The following is a 15,149-nucleotide window of genomic DNA, read 5'->3' as shown; positions in this document are numbered from 1 at the left end:
GAAAAGCGCGGGAGTCTGGAGGGTCAGGGTGTAGAGGAGCTGTTTCAAGGTGAAGAGGAGCAGGAGAATAATTAATACATGAGAGAAGGGATAAAGGTAACTTCCCAATCCGTCTTTACAAGCAAAGATTAAAGGAAAAACCAGAAGGTGAAGAACTGCCAGGGGGAACCACTAAAATCCAGGGACGTCTCATCAGGCAGTGGGTGACTGAAGGCACATCCTGCTAGAAGTGTCTGGTTTGGGGTGGGAGTTCAGATAAATGACTCTTTTTGGTGCAAGTGCCATCAAATCAAGCAAGAGAGCACATTCCAGGAGATACAAAAGGGATGAGTGAGGGCTGATGTGGAAGAGGGTTGGGAATGAGCATCCGTGTCTCCTTTCTCCTGCCTGCTCTGCCCCTTTCCCGGATGCAGCAGGTGCTGCTGCAGCACCATCCGCACCAGGCATGTCCTGGGACTCATCCAGGCTGGCTGGAGTGGAACTGGGAGAGGCTGGGAATGGCTGGTGGGGAGAAACCAGTCAGGAGAGAAACACAGTCCCTTAGGACTGTGCTTTGGAGGCAGGAGGATCCGAACACCCTGCATCCAAACAGCCTGGATCTCTCTCCAGGATGGCTTTGGACATGGGGACAGGATTCATTTAGGAGCTGTGGTCACATCCATGCCCATTTATCCATATCTTCTGGATCTGAGTGTGTAAACCCCAGGGTAATGTCAGGATTGTCTTTGTCTTAACAAACACCTCAAGGAGCTGCTCTGTGCATCTCCGATTTTCCCTGTGCATCCCGAGCTTTTCAAACATTAATTATCAGAAACACAGTCAAAAGAACATCCTTTTTTTTTTTTTTTTTTTGACTTAATACTCAGACCTGCCAGCACTGGCAGCATTTCTGGAAGGAGCTTTGACACCCTGTTTACACACGTGTCAAAAGTGCAGGGCTGCCATTCCCCCTGGATCTGCAGCTCATCCGGAGCTGTCAGGAACACTCCGGAGTCCCACGTTGGGCTGGAATCATTTCCTCGAGTTTTTGGGTCTGAATTGGGAATGAGAGTGGTGTTGTGAGGAGAAAAGGCATCATCCCAGGGGCTTGGTTATGGTGGAAATGCCGTGCTGGCATCCCATCTCCTGCCTGCCCACACAGCCTGGAAAAGTGCCAGGAAGAGCCTCGTGTTGTGTCGAGAGACGCCAGGTTTTTTTGTTTCTCAGGAGGTGAAGAATTGCTGGCTGAGCCCAAGGCTTGGATCTGTGCTTCTGGCTCTGGAAGGCAGGGTGCTGGCCAGTGGGAACTGGATGGATTGCCATCCTCTGAGGGTTGTCTCATGGTGGGAGTTGGGATTGGCGGGAGGGAACAGTTGTGCGTGGGCAGGGCGGGACACGGTGGAGCGATGCTGCTCTTTGAGGAGGCACTGGATGGTCTTCAACAAGCACCACCGTAGGTGTCCTTGGAAAGGGCAGTCAGGGAGATCTGAGTCTGGGCTGAGGGCCATGGTGACCCTGCCAGGTTTTGTGGAGCATCTCAACTCCCCCAGGAGCAGGCAAGGGTAAAACATGGAGAAAATGGAGGAAAAACTGTGGACTCGGTCAGACTCGTGTGATTTGCATCAGTGCCACCTCACTGGGAAGGGGTGAGGGCTGCAGGGATTTTGGGTGGCATCTGTAGCCATGGCAACAGGTTCTTTGGCTCCTCCTTGGCAGCTCCTTGGCTTCTTCTCCTGGAGCCAGTGCAGTGCCTGCCTTGGGATCAGCCTCGTCTCCCTTCAGCTCCAACACGGGAAACAGGGGGAAGGTAGCACAGAGCACAAAGAATTCAGGATCAAAGTCACCTTTGTAAGAAAATGAACCTCAGATGTGTAGTTTCCATATGGATCCTCTCCCAGTGCTAAAATCCCTGCTGTAGCTGGGATGTTTAGAGAATCATGGAATCATTTAGGGTGGAAAAGACCTCCAAGGTCATCAGGTCCAACCTGTGCCCAATCCCCACCTTGTCCCCCAGCCCAGAGCACTGAGTGCCACATCCAGTCCCTCCTTGGACACCTCCAGGGATGGGGACTCCAAACTTCCCTGGGTGCAGTCCTTCCAATGCCTGACCACCCCTTCCATGAAGAAATTCCTCCTGATACCCCCAGGACAGTGTGCTTTGTCCCTGTCTGACATCCCAAACTTGTCCAGCCGGTCAGCGCAAACCCATTGACACCCATCGCTCCCAAAAAACATGGAGCTTCCGGGAGGATGGTGTTTGATGGGACCAGGTAGACTTGTTGTCTTCCTCATCCACATCCCTGGTAGAGAAGCAAGTGCCAGTCTGATCCAACATGGTGGTTCCAGAGGGAGCAGGGAACAGAGCTGGCCGTGGTGATAAAGGATGTGATTGATCCTGCTTATGGATATTAAATCTGCACATGCTTCCCTCCTTCCAAGGAGTCTTGGAAATAATCCCAGCACTGGACCTGATGTGTAGAGGGAAGGGACCCTGGTGTTTCTGAATCTGTGGGTCTTAAGGGCTGATCTGGGCAACTTCCTTATCAAAAGGTGTCTGAATTTGTCCAAACTGGGAGCTGAAAATGAGTGTGGTGGATTCAGGGATAATTGGAACCTGTCATTCCCTTTTCCTAGGGTTTGCCAGCTCCCAGAGTCCTCCAGCAGAGCCCTCCTTGACCCCTGTTAAGCCTAGATTGGCTGATTTTAGTTGATTCCTTTTCCACATTAGCAGCCACATGTGCACATGGGAGAGCTGGAGAAGCCTTGGCTCCCCACGTGCTTTCCCCAGAAATAGAGGTGGATGGGAAGCAGCTCAGCTTGGAACAGGGATGGGGGTGGGATGAAGCTCATCAGCTCCCAGATGTGCCAATCTTGCCTTCCTTGATGAGTGGGGGCAATGGGGGCACCTCTGGAGCCGAGTCCCAAAGTTTGGGATGGTCGGAGTGATCAACCACCATCTGGGAGACGTGATATCCCTTTTCTTCATGGAATCTCAACTCCTGCCTGTTCCTCGGGGAAGGAGCTTTGCCCCAGGTGAGGCTCTGGGCAGATCCCACCCCTAAGGTTGATGCTGAGCTGAGTTTTGCTCCGGCCCAGTCCTTGGGACAGGGGCAGGGAACAGGACCACATCCCTGGAGCGGCTCTGGAGCGTCGCCCTGACTTCCTTCGCTTATTAACAAACCGTCTGAGCTGGTGCCAAGAAAAGGGATTGACAGGGCTGTAAATCCACATCCTCCCTGGAGGGCTGTGCTGGCAGGAGCTCCCTGCTTTCCCCTTCCAAGTGCAGATCCAGGTCAGCTCCTCAGAGTCGTTTGTCTCCAGCATCTCCAGCCCCGTAATTCCCAGCTGGGCGGTCAGGGGGAGCGCAGGCTGTCCCCATCCCCCTCTGCTATTCCCCCCCAGCCCATCTGGCTTCAGTTGGAACATCTCTGGGAATGATGGAGGCAGATCCTTTCCCTGAGAGCCTGTCATCTCCCCAAATTACTCTGCTCTTCTCAGGGCATCTTCCTGGCTTTTATTCCTCCCAAAAACCTGACGGGATCAATGAGGCTCCCGGTTTCTTGCAGAGTTTGCTCTTCGCCCAGAAATCCATCCAGTTCACTTAAGCTGAGCTGCCAAAACTTCTCCAAGGGCACAGACACTCTTCATGTTTTCACCCTCAAATTATAAGTAGCACTTAATTTAAAGCCTAAGTGTGAAGCCTCACTAGCAAGGAGATTGCTGGAAGATACTATTTTTCCTGCATTTTTTTTTGTATTTATGTAAAAAAACGAACAATAAAGTGTTAGTTAAGGACATTATTGCTGATTTATGCTCTGGTTTAGTTCTCTTGAAGGTTTTTTAAGATCCATTCGTCCAACGTGGCTGTGAGTGACAAAAACTGGGAGCAGATGGGCTTCATGGAGTTGTAGGGCTTGAGTCAAAAAATCCCATGTGGTGGAACTGAATCACCTTGAGTTTGTCTCAAAAACCTGCAGACTGCTCAGGGTGTTCATGGTTTTGATCTCTGGGCCATTTAACTGATGGCAAAGTGTTTTAAAGGGAATTATTCCCAAGGAAAAGCCCAAAACAAGACAGGCAGAAGGACACAATCTGGGATGGTTTTGAGTCTGGAGGGGTTGGAGTTTGTGTGCAGGTCCTACCACTGGTGCTCTGCTCCATGTTTGGAGCCTTGAGGTTTGCTGTGAGGGAAGGTGGGATTTTTGGTAGATGTGTTGGGGCCTCTCTTGCTGTCCTCTGGCTGATTTCGTGTCCTACTCGCTCCTCGGAGAAGGGAAGCCCCTGACTCTGTTTTGCCGGAGCACAGCATTTTTGGGTCTGCTGAGGGAACATCTTTTGCTGGGTTTTGGATTGTTCAGAAACAAGACTGTGGCAAAACCCATCCTTAAAATGATGGAAGAGCAGGAGAAACAGCCCTGGGTGAGGGACTGAGACCTCGGAGAGTGAAAAGGGCAGAGAGAACTTTGGGAGCTGAAGGCGGATGAGTCACGAGGAGCAGCGTTAATGTTTGAGAGGGAACATCCCAGAGGAAAGTTTGATTTTCCCACTCTCAGCATCTTCAAGGGCAGACAGGATGCCTTTCTGGCCTCCCCCAGTGACAGCTCAGCTCCCTGTGACCTGGAGCACACGGCAGGTTTGTGTAGGTGACTTACGGAATCCCAGGATGGTTTGGGTTGGAATGGACCCTAAAGCTCATCCCCTTCCACTCCCTGCCGTGGGCAGGGACACTTCCCACTATCCCAGGTTACTCTGAGCCCTGTCCAACCTGGCCTTGGACGCTTCCAGGGATAGAAGGTCATTTCTCACCCGGTCTAATCAGCTCCTGAGTTGTGTTTGTACCCATTTCATGCCCGAGAAATCCGGTGCTTTTTAGAGGCTCATTGAAATGTAAAAACTTCTAGGAGAGGGAGAAACGTTTCAAGCCCCTGAATTGAATTCTCTTCCCGTTGCCCCTAACCTGTTTTTCCAAGATAAGTTGCTTGTATTAAAGCATAAAAGTTTCCCAAAAATTCACTTTTATCTTCCTCAAGAGTTCTCTTCTCTGGAACACGATGCCCTCGTTTCCAGAGCCCTGGATGTGGTGTCAGGATCAAAACCCGGCCTGTAATCCCTGTAAGAGGGAGAGGAAGGGTGTGAAGCTGTGCCAGGGGAGGTTTGGGATGGATATCAGGAAAAAGTTCTTCCCCCTGAGGGTGGTCGGGCCCTGAACAGGCTCCCCATGGAATGGTCACTTCCCAAGGCTGCCAGAGCTAAAGGAATTTTTGGACTCAGGGACACTCTCAGGGACAGGGTGGGATTGTTGGGGTGGCTTGTGCAGGGCCAGGGGTTGGACTGGATGATCCCTGGGAGTACCTCGCAGTTCTGCATTCTAATTCTATTCTGTGATTCCAAGAGGAGGGAGAAATCCAGTAGGATTTGACAGCGGGATAAGGGGAATTCCTGGAGCTGGTGGCAGAGTGAGCTGGTGCCTTTTGGTTGGAAGGAATTCCCCACCACGGGGGCTTTGAAGCGGTGCCGGAATGCGGCGCCGCCACACTCGGAATGCACAACCCCAGCCCCCAGATCCCATCCCTGGGCACGGGCACCCACCATAACTCCACGTTCCACCTGCCAGGTTGTCCGTACGGAGAAGAACAGCCTGAACAACCGGTTCCTGCCCTGGGATGAGATCGAGACCGAGGCCATCCTGTCCATCGATGACGACGCCCACCTGCGCCACGACGAGATCATGTTCGGCTTCCGGTGAGACACCTCGGCACACACAGCCCTGGCACCCAAAATGGGGCTCTCCACATCCCGGGGTGGGCTTTCCACATTGCCAAAGCCAGGGCCAGAGTCAGGGCCAGCACATCCCTTCCTGTGGCTCCCCAGCTCTGTGTGCCGTGGAGGAACTCACCTCTTAGGGCCATTTAACCAGTGCAGTTTGTCCAGGGAACTCCAGTTCTCCCATTTAACCTCAATTCCTTGGTTTTGGCTGTGCTGAGAATGGGCCCTGAGTGGATTTGGGGGTCTGTGCCTTCCTAGGGTGGATGGGAACCGGAAGACAAATCCCAGAGGCTGTTGTGTTGCACTCTGTCCTTCACGGGCCGTAGGCAAGGCCGGGGCGTTCCTGGCCACTCCAGGACATGGTGCTCCTGTGCTGCCATTCCCTGCTCCATGGGACCCTGGGATGGGATTTGGGCTATTTGGGCCTTTCATTCTGCAGAGCATGGAAAAGGCAGATGTTCTCCAGCGAAGGCTGGTGCTGGTTGCTCTCATTCCCACCCCCCTTCTGCTCCAGTCTCTCCGTTTTCCCCTTGACTTTTCCCTGGCAAAAGGCTTTTCCTGAGCAGGGGGCCGAGGGAGAAATCAGTTCTGTGGGTTCTTGCTGTGGGAGGTTTGTGGCAGCTGCTCCTGCAGCTCCCACAGCCAAACCTCCCTGCCAAAAAGTGCTGGGAACAAGGATGGTACGAGGAGCGAGGACGGCACGAGGAGCAGCGGCCGCGATCCCAAATCCGGGAACACCCGGCAGCTGCCCGGGGGTGGGAAACAGGGACCAGCTCCCACCAAAACACACTGGCTCATGTCTGGGAGGAGGATTAAAGGGCACAAAGCGCCTGGAAACCCACCCAGCTCCCTCAGAGAGATGAGGAATGAGGTGTCAGAGGGATGAAAGTGCTGGAGGAGGCGTCAGGACTCCTGGCTTCCCTTCCCTGCCCCATTCCAGGCTCTTTGTCTCAACTGGGCTGTTACCCCCACCCCCAGTCCCTCCTTTGGAATCTGTTTTCCTTTGCCTGGAGAGCATCAAATGAAGATTGTAAGTGCTGTGTGTTATTCCCACTCATATCCCTGCTTACAGACACCTTGTTCCCACAAAGCCTCCCTGTTCCCACACTCAGCCAAGGAGGAGCCGGAGTCTTGGCCAGAGTGACCCCACAACAAGTGTGTTTTGTCAAAGCTTTCCTTCAGGCTTTGGTTTTTGGGGCCAAAAGCCTCGTTTTTCCCTGTTTGAGGCTCGGGAAAGAGCTGGAGGCAGGAACCCTGAGCACACCCAGAACCATTCTCCAGAGAAATCCCGATTTTTGTGGCTGAGCTGGGAAAGAAAACGTGTCACGTTGGAAGGAGAGCGAGACGTGGGAGGAGTGAAAGGGAATAAGCGGTTTCGACTTCCAGCTTTTCAAAACAATCCCACTGGATTGACAGGAACAGCAGCAAACAAGGGGTGGGGGGGAGGATGGAGCCGGGGAAGCTGCTGGTGATGTTAATTACTCAGGATTCATTTCCAGGTTATCTTGGAGTTTCATTAATTGGAGTGGAGGACTGAACAATGAAGGAAAACTCGGGGAATCTCGGTCTCCTCAGCAGCTCTCCCGTGGCTCTCCAGGAACTGGGGTTGTGGGAGGAATTCACATCAACACGAGGGAAAAAAACCAAAAAGGCCACTTTCTACCCTGTTCTGTGCCTGGGGAAAAGGGAAGAAGCCCTTCTGTGTCCCACAGGGAGTTTGCTCTTGCAGTCTGGAGTCACTGGGTTTGGATGGAGATGGGATGTGATGATCCAAAGGCAGCCTTCACCCCTGCCTTGGAAGCTGGATTTATTTCCCAGGTCAGGCCTTAGGCACTGACTTTTTCCTTATTTATTCCTGCCAGAGTTGAAGCTCCTGTGGGATTTCTCTCGAGGAGCTTCAGATGAGAGTAGAATGTTAAGCAATCCCACACTCCCACTCTCAGTCCTCGGGATTTAATTCCCTGTGGCTCCACCGTGAGTGTGTGTCGAAATGAGGGACGTGCTTGTGGCCCCAGAGGATTTTCCTGTATGGCCAGAGCTGGGGAGCTGCCAGGGGCTGGTTTGGGATGGGGAGCAGTTCCAGCTGGAGACACCAGGTCCAACATCTCAGCAGATTTCACAGAATCATGGAATCACAGAGCCCTGGAATGGTTTGGGTGGGAAGGGACCTTAAAGCTCATCTCATTCCATCCCCTGCCATGGGCAGGGACACTTTCTGCTATCCCAGGTTGCTCCAAGCCCCGTCCAACCTGGCCTTGCAGCTTCCCTAAAGGGAAGATGATTTCTCCTAAAAACTGATTTCCTAAAAATTGGTTTCCTAAAAATGGAATTTTTGCTCAAGGGAGATGGATTGACGTTATCTCGGCCCCACAGAGCAGGAACCTGAGCTGTGGGAGATGGAAAGCTGCAGGGATTTGGGGAGGAGGCCAGGAGACACTGGGCTCCTCCCTTGGCTGCTCCCTACTTAAGTTTTCCTTTAAACCTCCACAACAGCCCTTGTGAGATAGAAAATCCCCCATTTATGGATTGGGAGTGCTTTCCCCGTGCATGAGCAACTCAAAGCCCATTTTAACAACGTTTATCCCTTCTGGACATCCAGTGGATGAGCAGCTGCCCAACTTTTTGATGCATCAGCTCCTCCACCTCTTGCTTCCCTTGGGAGCCTCTTCTGGCCCTGAGGGCAGAGTCCCAAGTCGTGCCCAGCCCTGGATGGGCTTCCCAGGGCGGTGCCTCACCCCCAGTGTTGTGTTTGCAGGGTCTGGAGGGAGGCCCGGGATCGGATCGTGGGCTTCCCGGGGCGCTACCACGCGTGGGACATCCCCCACCAGTCCTGGCTCTACAACTCCAACTACTCCTGCGAGCTCTCCATGGTGCTCACTGGTGCTGCCTTCTTCCACAAGGTGAGACCCCCCTGACTGCAGCTGCCTCTTCCTCCTCACAGGAGCTTCTTGGGAGGGGTGGGGTTATTTTAAGGCTGAATTTTGGAGCTCTCTGCTCATCTTCCCTCACTTCCTCCAAACTGGTCCTGAGCCATCCCAGTGCCCTGGGAAGGTTTTCCACCTCCTGCTGCCGTGCTGACTCTCCAGCAGCAGAGACAGCAAGGTCTGGGGGGGGACAAAACCCCCATTCCTCGATTTCTGAGGTTCCAGGATTCAGGGAGGGTGGTGGCTGGGGGGTGATTTGCTGCTGCAGGATTAACTCCGTTACTGGGAATCTCCCCATTGTTTTCCTTCATTTTTGAGTCAAACACGTCCCGACATGTCCCATATCTTGATACTCAATTATGGAGCCATGAGGTGGCACCAGCAGGGGTTGGGCACTTCCCTCTGGGACCACCCTGACCAAGGCTGTGCCTTTCCCTGTTTCCCAGTACTATGCCTACCTGTATTCCTACGTGATGCCCCAGGCCATCCGGGACATGGTGGACGAGTACATCAACTGCGAGGACATCGCCATGAACTTCCTGGTCTCCCACCTCACCAGGAAACCTCCCATCAAGGTAAAAGCTCTGGGAAGGGTCTGTCCTGGGCTCGGCGTTGCCGGAGGAGCTGTGGTGGGAAAGGGGAAATCCAGCTCCAGGTGTGGAAGCTCAGCCCATGGAATCGGCCAAATCCCACCATGGTGAGCGGGGGGATTGAGGTTTGATGTTACCAGACCAAATCAGACCAAATTCCTGGTCTAGTGGAAGGTTCCCTGCCTTGGATTCATGGCAGGCGGTTGGAACAAGATGATCTTTAATGTTTCCCTTCCAACCCAAACCATTCCATGATTCTCTGACTTGTGCTGCAGCTCAGCCCGGAGTGTTCCTGGCTCAGCAAAGAGCAGCTGATCCCAAACCCACAGATTTCCTTCTTTCCAGCGCAAGTCCCAGTGATTCCTTGCTGATTTTGTGAGGCTTTCCAGAGTCATTCAGGCTCATCGTGTTTGGCCTCTCGGCGGTCGCCGAGCTGGAATTCCCCTGCCCTGGGATAGTAAATGAGTGTCACAGTTCTGAGCATGGATTTGGGATGCTGATCATCCTGCTCTTCATCCCTGCTGGCAAAGGGCTCCCTCAGCCCTGCCAGTGTCACTGTGTTTTCCTGTGTGGTGTTCCCAGCTGGAGCTGCTGGGAAGTGGAGGCTGTGGTGTTGGTGCAGCTGAGAGGAGAATCCAAGCAAACCCAAAGGACCCTGCAGGGGATGTTTGGTTCAGGACAGAAAAGGAGGCCCTTTAGTCAGTGGGTGACCCCTCAGCACCTCCTGGAAACTGGAGCCCTTTCCAGAGATCTTGCTCTGGCTGCCCAAAACAAGGGGTGCCCCAAATTGCTGATTCTTCTGTGGCATCTTTGGGCAACAGTGAGGGGGGTTCTGCCCCTCTGCCCCCTCAGGTGAGACCCCCCTGCAGAGCTGCCTCCAGCCCTGGGGAACAGCAGCACAAGGATGTGGAGCTGCTGGAGCAAGTCCAGAGGAGGCCTCGGAGATGCTCCAAGGGCTGGAGCCTCTCTGCTCTGGAGACAGGCTGGGAGAGCTGGGGGGGGTTCACCTGGAGAGGAGAAGGATCCAGGGAGACCTTGGAGCCCCTTCCAGAGCCTAAAGGGGCTGCAGGAGAGCTGGAGAGGGACTGGGAACAAGGGCTGGAGGGACAGGACACAGGGAATGGTTTCCCACTGAGAGGGCAGGGAGAGATGGGAGAGTGGGAAGGAATTCCTGGCTGGGAGGGTGTTGAGGGCCTGATCTGGAATTCCCAGAGAAGCTGTGGCTGCCCCTGGATCCCTGGAAGTGCCCAAGGCCAGGTTAGACGGGGCTTGGGGCAGCCTGGAATAGTGGAAGATGTCGGAGATGTCGGGGTTGGAACTGGATGATCTTTAAGGTCCCTTCCCACTCAAACCATTCCATGATCCCCCCATATCCAGGCGCCCCCTCCAATACCTCGGGCACGGTCGGGGCATTCTGGGCAGCGCGGCACTGCCCACCTCTGTCCCTCCCTGCAGGTGACACCTCTGTCCCTCCCTGCAGGTGACCTCCCGCTGGACGTTCCGCTGCCCCGGGTGCCCCCAGGCCCTTTCCCACGACGATTCCCACTTCCACGAGCGGCACAAGTGCATCAACTTCTTCGTGCGGGTGTACGGGTACATGCCCCTGCTCTACACCCAGTTCCGCGTCGACTCCGTGCTCTTCAAGACCCGCCTGCCCCACGACAAGACCAAGTGCTTCAAGTTCATCTAAAGGGGAGCAGCCCGAGGTTCTCCAGCTCCCACCTCCGGCGGGAAGGGCGGAGAGGGGCTGGTGGCTGGGGCTGGGAGCGCAAAACGCCCTTCGCTGCGGATTCCGGCCCCGCTTCCCGCCGGGAAAGTGGGATGGCCTGGATTGGGATGGGCGCGTCCCACCCCTCCTTTCCCGCTCTCCCCGCAGCGACTCGACCGAGTGACGGGGAACGGGGATCCCTCGGCTCCTGTGAGGACACTCCCTGGGATCGTACACTGAGGAATGGCCCGTTGGCCGCCGGCTCTGCCCCTTCCCTGGCCGAGGGCGGCCGTTCTTTTTAATTATAATTATTGTTATTTAAAATGAAAGTGTTTTAGATTTGCCTCGTGAGGCGCTTTTTTTGTTTTCTTTTCTTTCCCCTCCCCTCCCTCCTCATCCCCTTTTTCCCTCAGGACCCCTTGTCCCACTCGAGGGGGGTTGTAGCAAGGCCGGGTTGGAGGTGTTTGAGTGCAGCAGTGAGATCACCACTGTTGTCCCTGTCCCTTGTTCATCCCTTTTCAGCCCCTCCTGCTCACCACATCCCGGCTCCTCTTTCCCTGTGGTTGCTCCTGAGGACTCCCAGGTGTTGGCTGGTGATGACCCCTGGGCTCTGCTCTGCTCTGCTCAGCACCCTGAGCCCTCAGGAGGGCTGAGGTTGGCCTGGGTGACCCTTCCTAGCTCCAGGACCCGCCATTCCCATGCCACAGCCCCGGGATGTTCAGTTGCTGTGCTCTCGTTCTCCATGTCCTTTTCCACCCTGTCCTGCTAATCCTCTAAAGACAGGGAGCGTGTTTGGGGCTTAGGGAAGATCCCCCTGCAGCACAGGCTGGGCTGGCAGCGCCCCAGGCTGGTGGAGCCCTGATCCTGATCCGTGCTCAGCCCAGCTGGGATGTGCTGGAGCCGCGGCTGCACCGTGGCCACAATTCCTGCTCTGCCTCGTCCCTCATTCCCTGTCCCAGAGCGAACCCTGCCCATGCTGGGTTGGCCGTGGGCCTCAGCATAACTGCCTTAACCCCATCCCATCCTCACCCCCTGGCTTTGGGCTGCATCCCAGGGTTAATCCCAGCAGGAGCTTCCCGTCCTGTGAACCCGGAGACGCCGCTGGGATCGCGTTCATGGAGCGGTTTTGGAGCTGGTTTCCTGCCCCCCAGAGCAAAATGCTGTGACACCTGTGACCACCCGACCTCCGAGCTCAGCTCCCTGCTCCGTCCTGCTGCAATCCCAGCCGGCAGGAGGGAAGGACACAGCACTCCCCTCGTGTGATGTTCTCCCTCGGCGCATCCCAGAGGGCTACGAGCAGCCTGGAGAAGGTTTTTCTGGGTAGGGGGGAAGGTGACACTTGAGTGATTCACCTCCATGTCCCTGCTTTTCCTGGCTCAGGTTGCAGCTCGGGATCCCAGCACCCAGCAGGATGTCACCCCCTGGCTGTGTCCCTGGTGTGTCCCGGAATGGGAGCAGGGATGGTCCGTCGCTCCGAAGGTGAGCCCTGTCCATGCTCCTCCTGCACCACGTGTTGGGGATTCCATGCTCTCTCCAGACACCTCCCAGCCAGTTTTTCCTGTCAGCCCTGTGGATGAGGGTCACCAACATTCCTCCTTGGGAAGGGGAGGGAAGGAGCAGCCTGTTCCCAGCAGAGCCCACAGCTCGTGCCTTCACCAGCACCACTGAGTGCAGCAAAATCCAGATCAAGGAATCTTTTCCTCTTTATGGCTTTTCTTTTCCTTTCCATCCCCTTTTTGCTTTAACATCAGATGCTCCAAAGAGAGCACGGGAAGGTTCACAGTCTCCTTAAAATTTCCATGGGAGACTCCTGCGAGGCCCTGAAACACCTGGAAGGACTTTCTGTGCTCCTGCTCGAAGTGGGAATGTGGCACTTTGTCAGGAGCTGCTCCAGCCCCAGCATCCCAAGGGCCTGAGCTTTAATTCCGCCCTCGTTAGGAGGTGCTTCATTAGCTCAGGTCCAGCCTTGGAGTTGGCTCTGCCTTCCCAGCCCTCCCGGCCAGGCGGGAGCACGGAATGGGAATGGTTGGGCGTGGATTGCACTTTATACAGACACAGACCCTGCTCAGCAACAGGTTTCCCAAAATCTGAGGGGAAATGTTGTCCTTCCTGTGCTGCAGGAGCCTGGGGAAGGTGGACAGGTTGAGAAGTGCTGGTGTTCCATGAGCTCTGCCGGTGCTGTCAGAGCCCCAGGATGGGAATTCCGCCTTCCCTCGGAGTGTTTCTGTTCAAAGCCAGTCGAGATCAGGGATCAGTGGAGCAAATCCAACTGTTCCTCCTCCCTGGCTCCTTGGCCTGTTGCCCCAGTGTTGTTTTGTTGGAAGGATCCCCTGGTGCACTGTGGCTGAGCAGGGTTGGGATGTGTGTGGATGGGATCACTGTGGATATCGTGGGATGGATCCCTCCTTCCTGAGCCCCCCGAAGGGGAAGGATTTGGGGGTGAAGGGATGAAGTGGCTGCTCCAGGGGGGGACATCCCAGGGAGGGATGGAATTCTGTGAGGAAAATAAATGCCAGCAAGAACATCTCCTGGTGCTGTCCCTCCCATCCTGCTGCTGTTTCCCTCTTTCCCAAATAACCACCAAACCCCCTGGAGCACAGACTTGGGATTCACAGCTCCTGAGACATCCCGGGATCTGAGCTGTCCCTGGACTTTTCCTCCACCACCAGGGAGCAGAGGGGCTTTCCTGGAGCGGTGCCACCATCCCAAACATCCTCCCTTGCTACCCCCCCCATCGTTCTCCCGGCATTTCCAGGGGGTCCCAGGCTCACTGCAAAGCTCAGGTTTGGTTGTAGGATCCATCCCAGCTCCCGGAGCCACTCTGGCCCCGAGGAGACGGGAAGGGCTCTCGGCGGCCGCACCTTTCCCAAGGGAAAGGCCTTTTTCCCCTTCCCAGAGTTTTCCTGCTGCTTCCCCCGGGCGTGGAGCGAGGCCTTTCCCGCTGTAAATAGGATCGTCTGCGGGGCCCCGGCCCCGCGCTGTCCCACGGCCCTGCCTCCCCCCCCCCCACCCCGTGCCGCGGTTGTTGCCGCAGCTCCGCGAGCGCCAGGATTTAAAAATCCAACGAAAACGGAGGGACGAGAAACACTCCTTCGACACGAGCACAATGTTGAGGTTTTTGTAAAAGGATCCAATAAAATGGAGAGTTTAACTTGGGAGCGGCTCGGCGCCTCTTTGCTGGGGTCGGGACAGGGGAGGGACCAGGATGGGGCGGCTCCGGGCTCCTGGAGCATCCCAAAAATAAGCACCTGTCAGGCTTGGAATTCCCAAGGGAGCAGGAGCAAAGGGCTGCTCCAGAATGGTGGAAACTCCTCATGGTGCCAAACCCCTTCTCGTCCCTCAGGGAGCTCGTGGCCCCGCAGGGGTTGGACCCCTCTGTAGCTTCCCGGGATATCCCATCCCAGTGCCACGGTGCCACAGGGCTCCTTGGTGGCATCGGGGACACCCCCCAGGGGGCTGGAAACCCCTGGATTTCTGCATCACCAACTGTACCCACCGAAGGGCACCTGACCCTGAGCCCACTCCACTGGTGGGATACAGCCATGGAATCTCTGCCCTGCGGGGACAGTGGGATGTTTGGAGCCACCTCGGGAAGAGTTGTCCAGAGATTTCCAGGCAATGAAAGTAGCAACCACGTCAGTGCTGGGATTGCAAACCTGCCCAGCCCTGCCCAGGGATCCTGAGAAATCCTATAGGGGCCATTCCTATGGCATGGCTGGCTCGGGGGATGCTCCCGGTCCCTCTCCTGGGCCAGAGGCTGAGGTGGAAAACACAAACAGATCCATGGGATTTGTAAACAGATTTCCAGCTTCAAACCTGCAGGGAGGAGCAGGGGGGACAAACAGAGGTGGCTGGGCCACAAGCCATGGGCTGGAAATCCCACAGGATTTCCTGCATGTGCCTGGGTTCCCTCTCTTTTCCTTCCTGCTGGTTTTTTCTTTGCCTTCCCCCCCCCCGAGCAGCCTCTTCCTCTGTGATCACTTGTTCCCTCTGTTCCCACCCTTGCTGCTGCTCCCCTGGGAAATGTGCCCTTTCTTTTCCCTGCTCCCTTGGGATTTGTTCGTGCCTGGCTTTATTTCCAGGAGAGGTTTCAGGGAAACCCCACGTTATTTTGGTCCCGGAAGGCAGGAGGTGGATGCTCAGCCCAGAACCTGCCTCCCAAATCCCTGGGGTCTCTACCCA

At 55.4% G+C, this 15,149-nt stretch overlaps 1 protein-coding gene across 6 annotated transcripts in view; it reads left to right on the top strand.

Annotated features, from left to right (window-relative positions):
- EXTL3 (exostosin like glycosyltransferase 3) overlaps positions 1–14,123 on the top strand; it is a 136,113-nt gene extending 121,990 nt beyond the window's left edge. For all 6 annotated transcript variants that reach the window (XM_027665101.1, XM_027665103.1, XM_027665099.1 and 3 more), the window contains 4 exons: positions 5,594–5,721; positions 8,501–8,645; positions 9,116–9,244; positions 10,740–14,123. In XM_027665101.1, coding sequence (XP_027520902.1) covers positions 5,594–5,721; positions 8,501–8,645; positions 9,116–9,244; positions 10,740–10,949 — 612 coding nt within the window. In that variant the 3' untranslated portion in view covers positions 10,950–14,123. The remainder of the gene's footprint in view (positions 1–5,593; positions 5,722–8,500; positions 8,646–9,115; positions 9,245–10,739) is intronic.
- Positions 14,124–15,149: the final 1,026 nt, after the last annotated feature.

Source organism: Corapipo altera, unplaced genomic scaffold, assembly GCF_003945725.1.
Source record: "Corapipo altera isolate COAL_440 unplaced genomic scaffold, ASM394572v1 164, whole genome shotgun sequence".
NCBI classification, from domain to species: Eukaryota; Metazoa; Chordata; class Aves; order Passeriformes; family Pipridae; genus Corapipo; species Corapipo altera.
The sequence above is the reverse complement of the archived record's forward strand: the minus strand, read 5'-3'. Positions and strand labels throughout refer to the sequence as shown.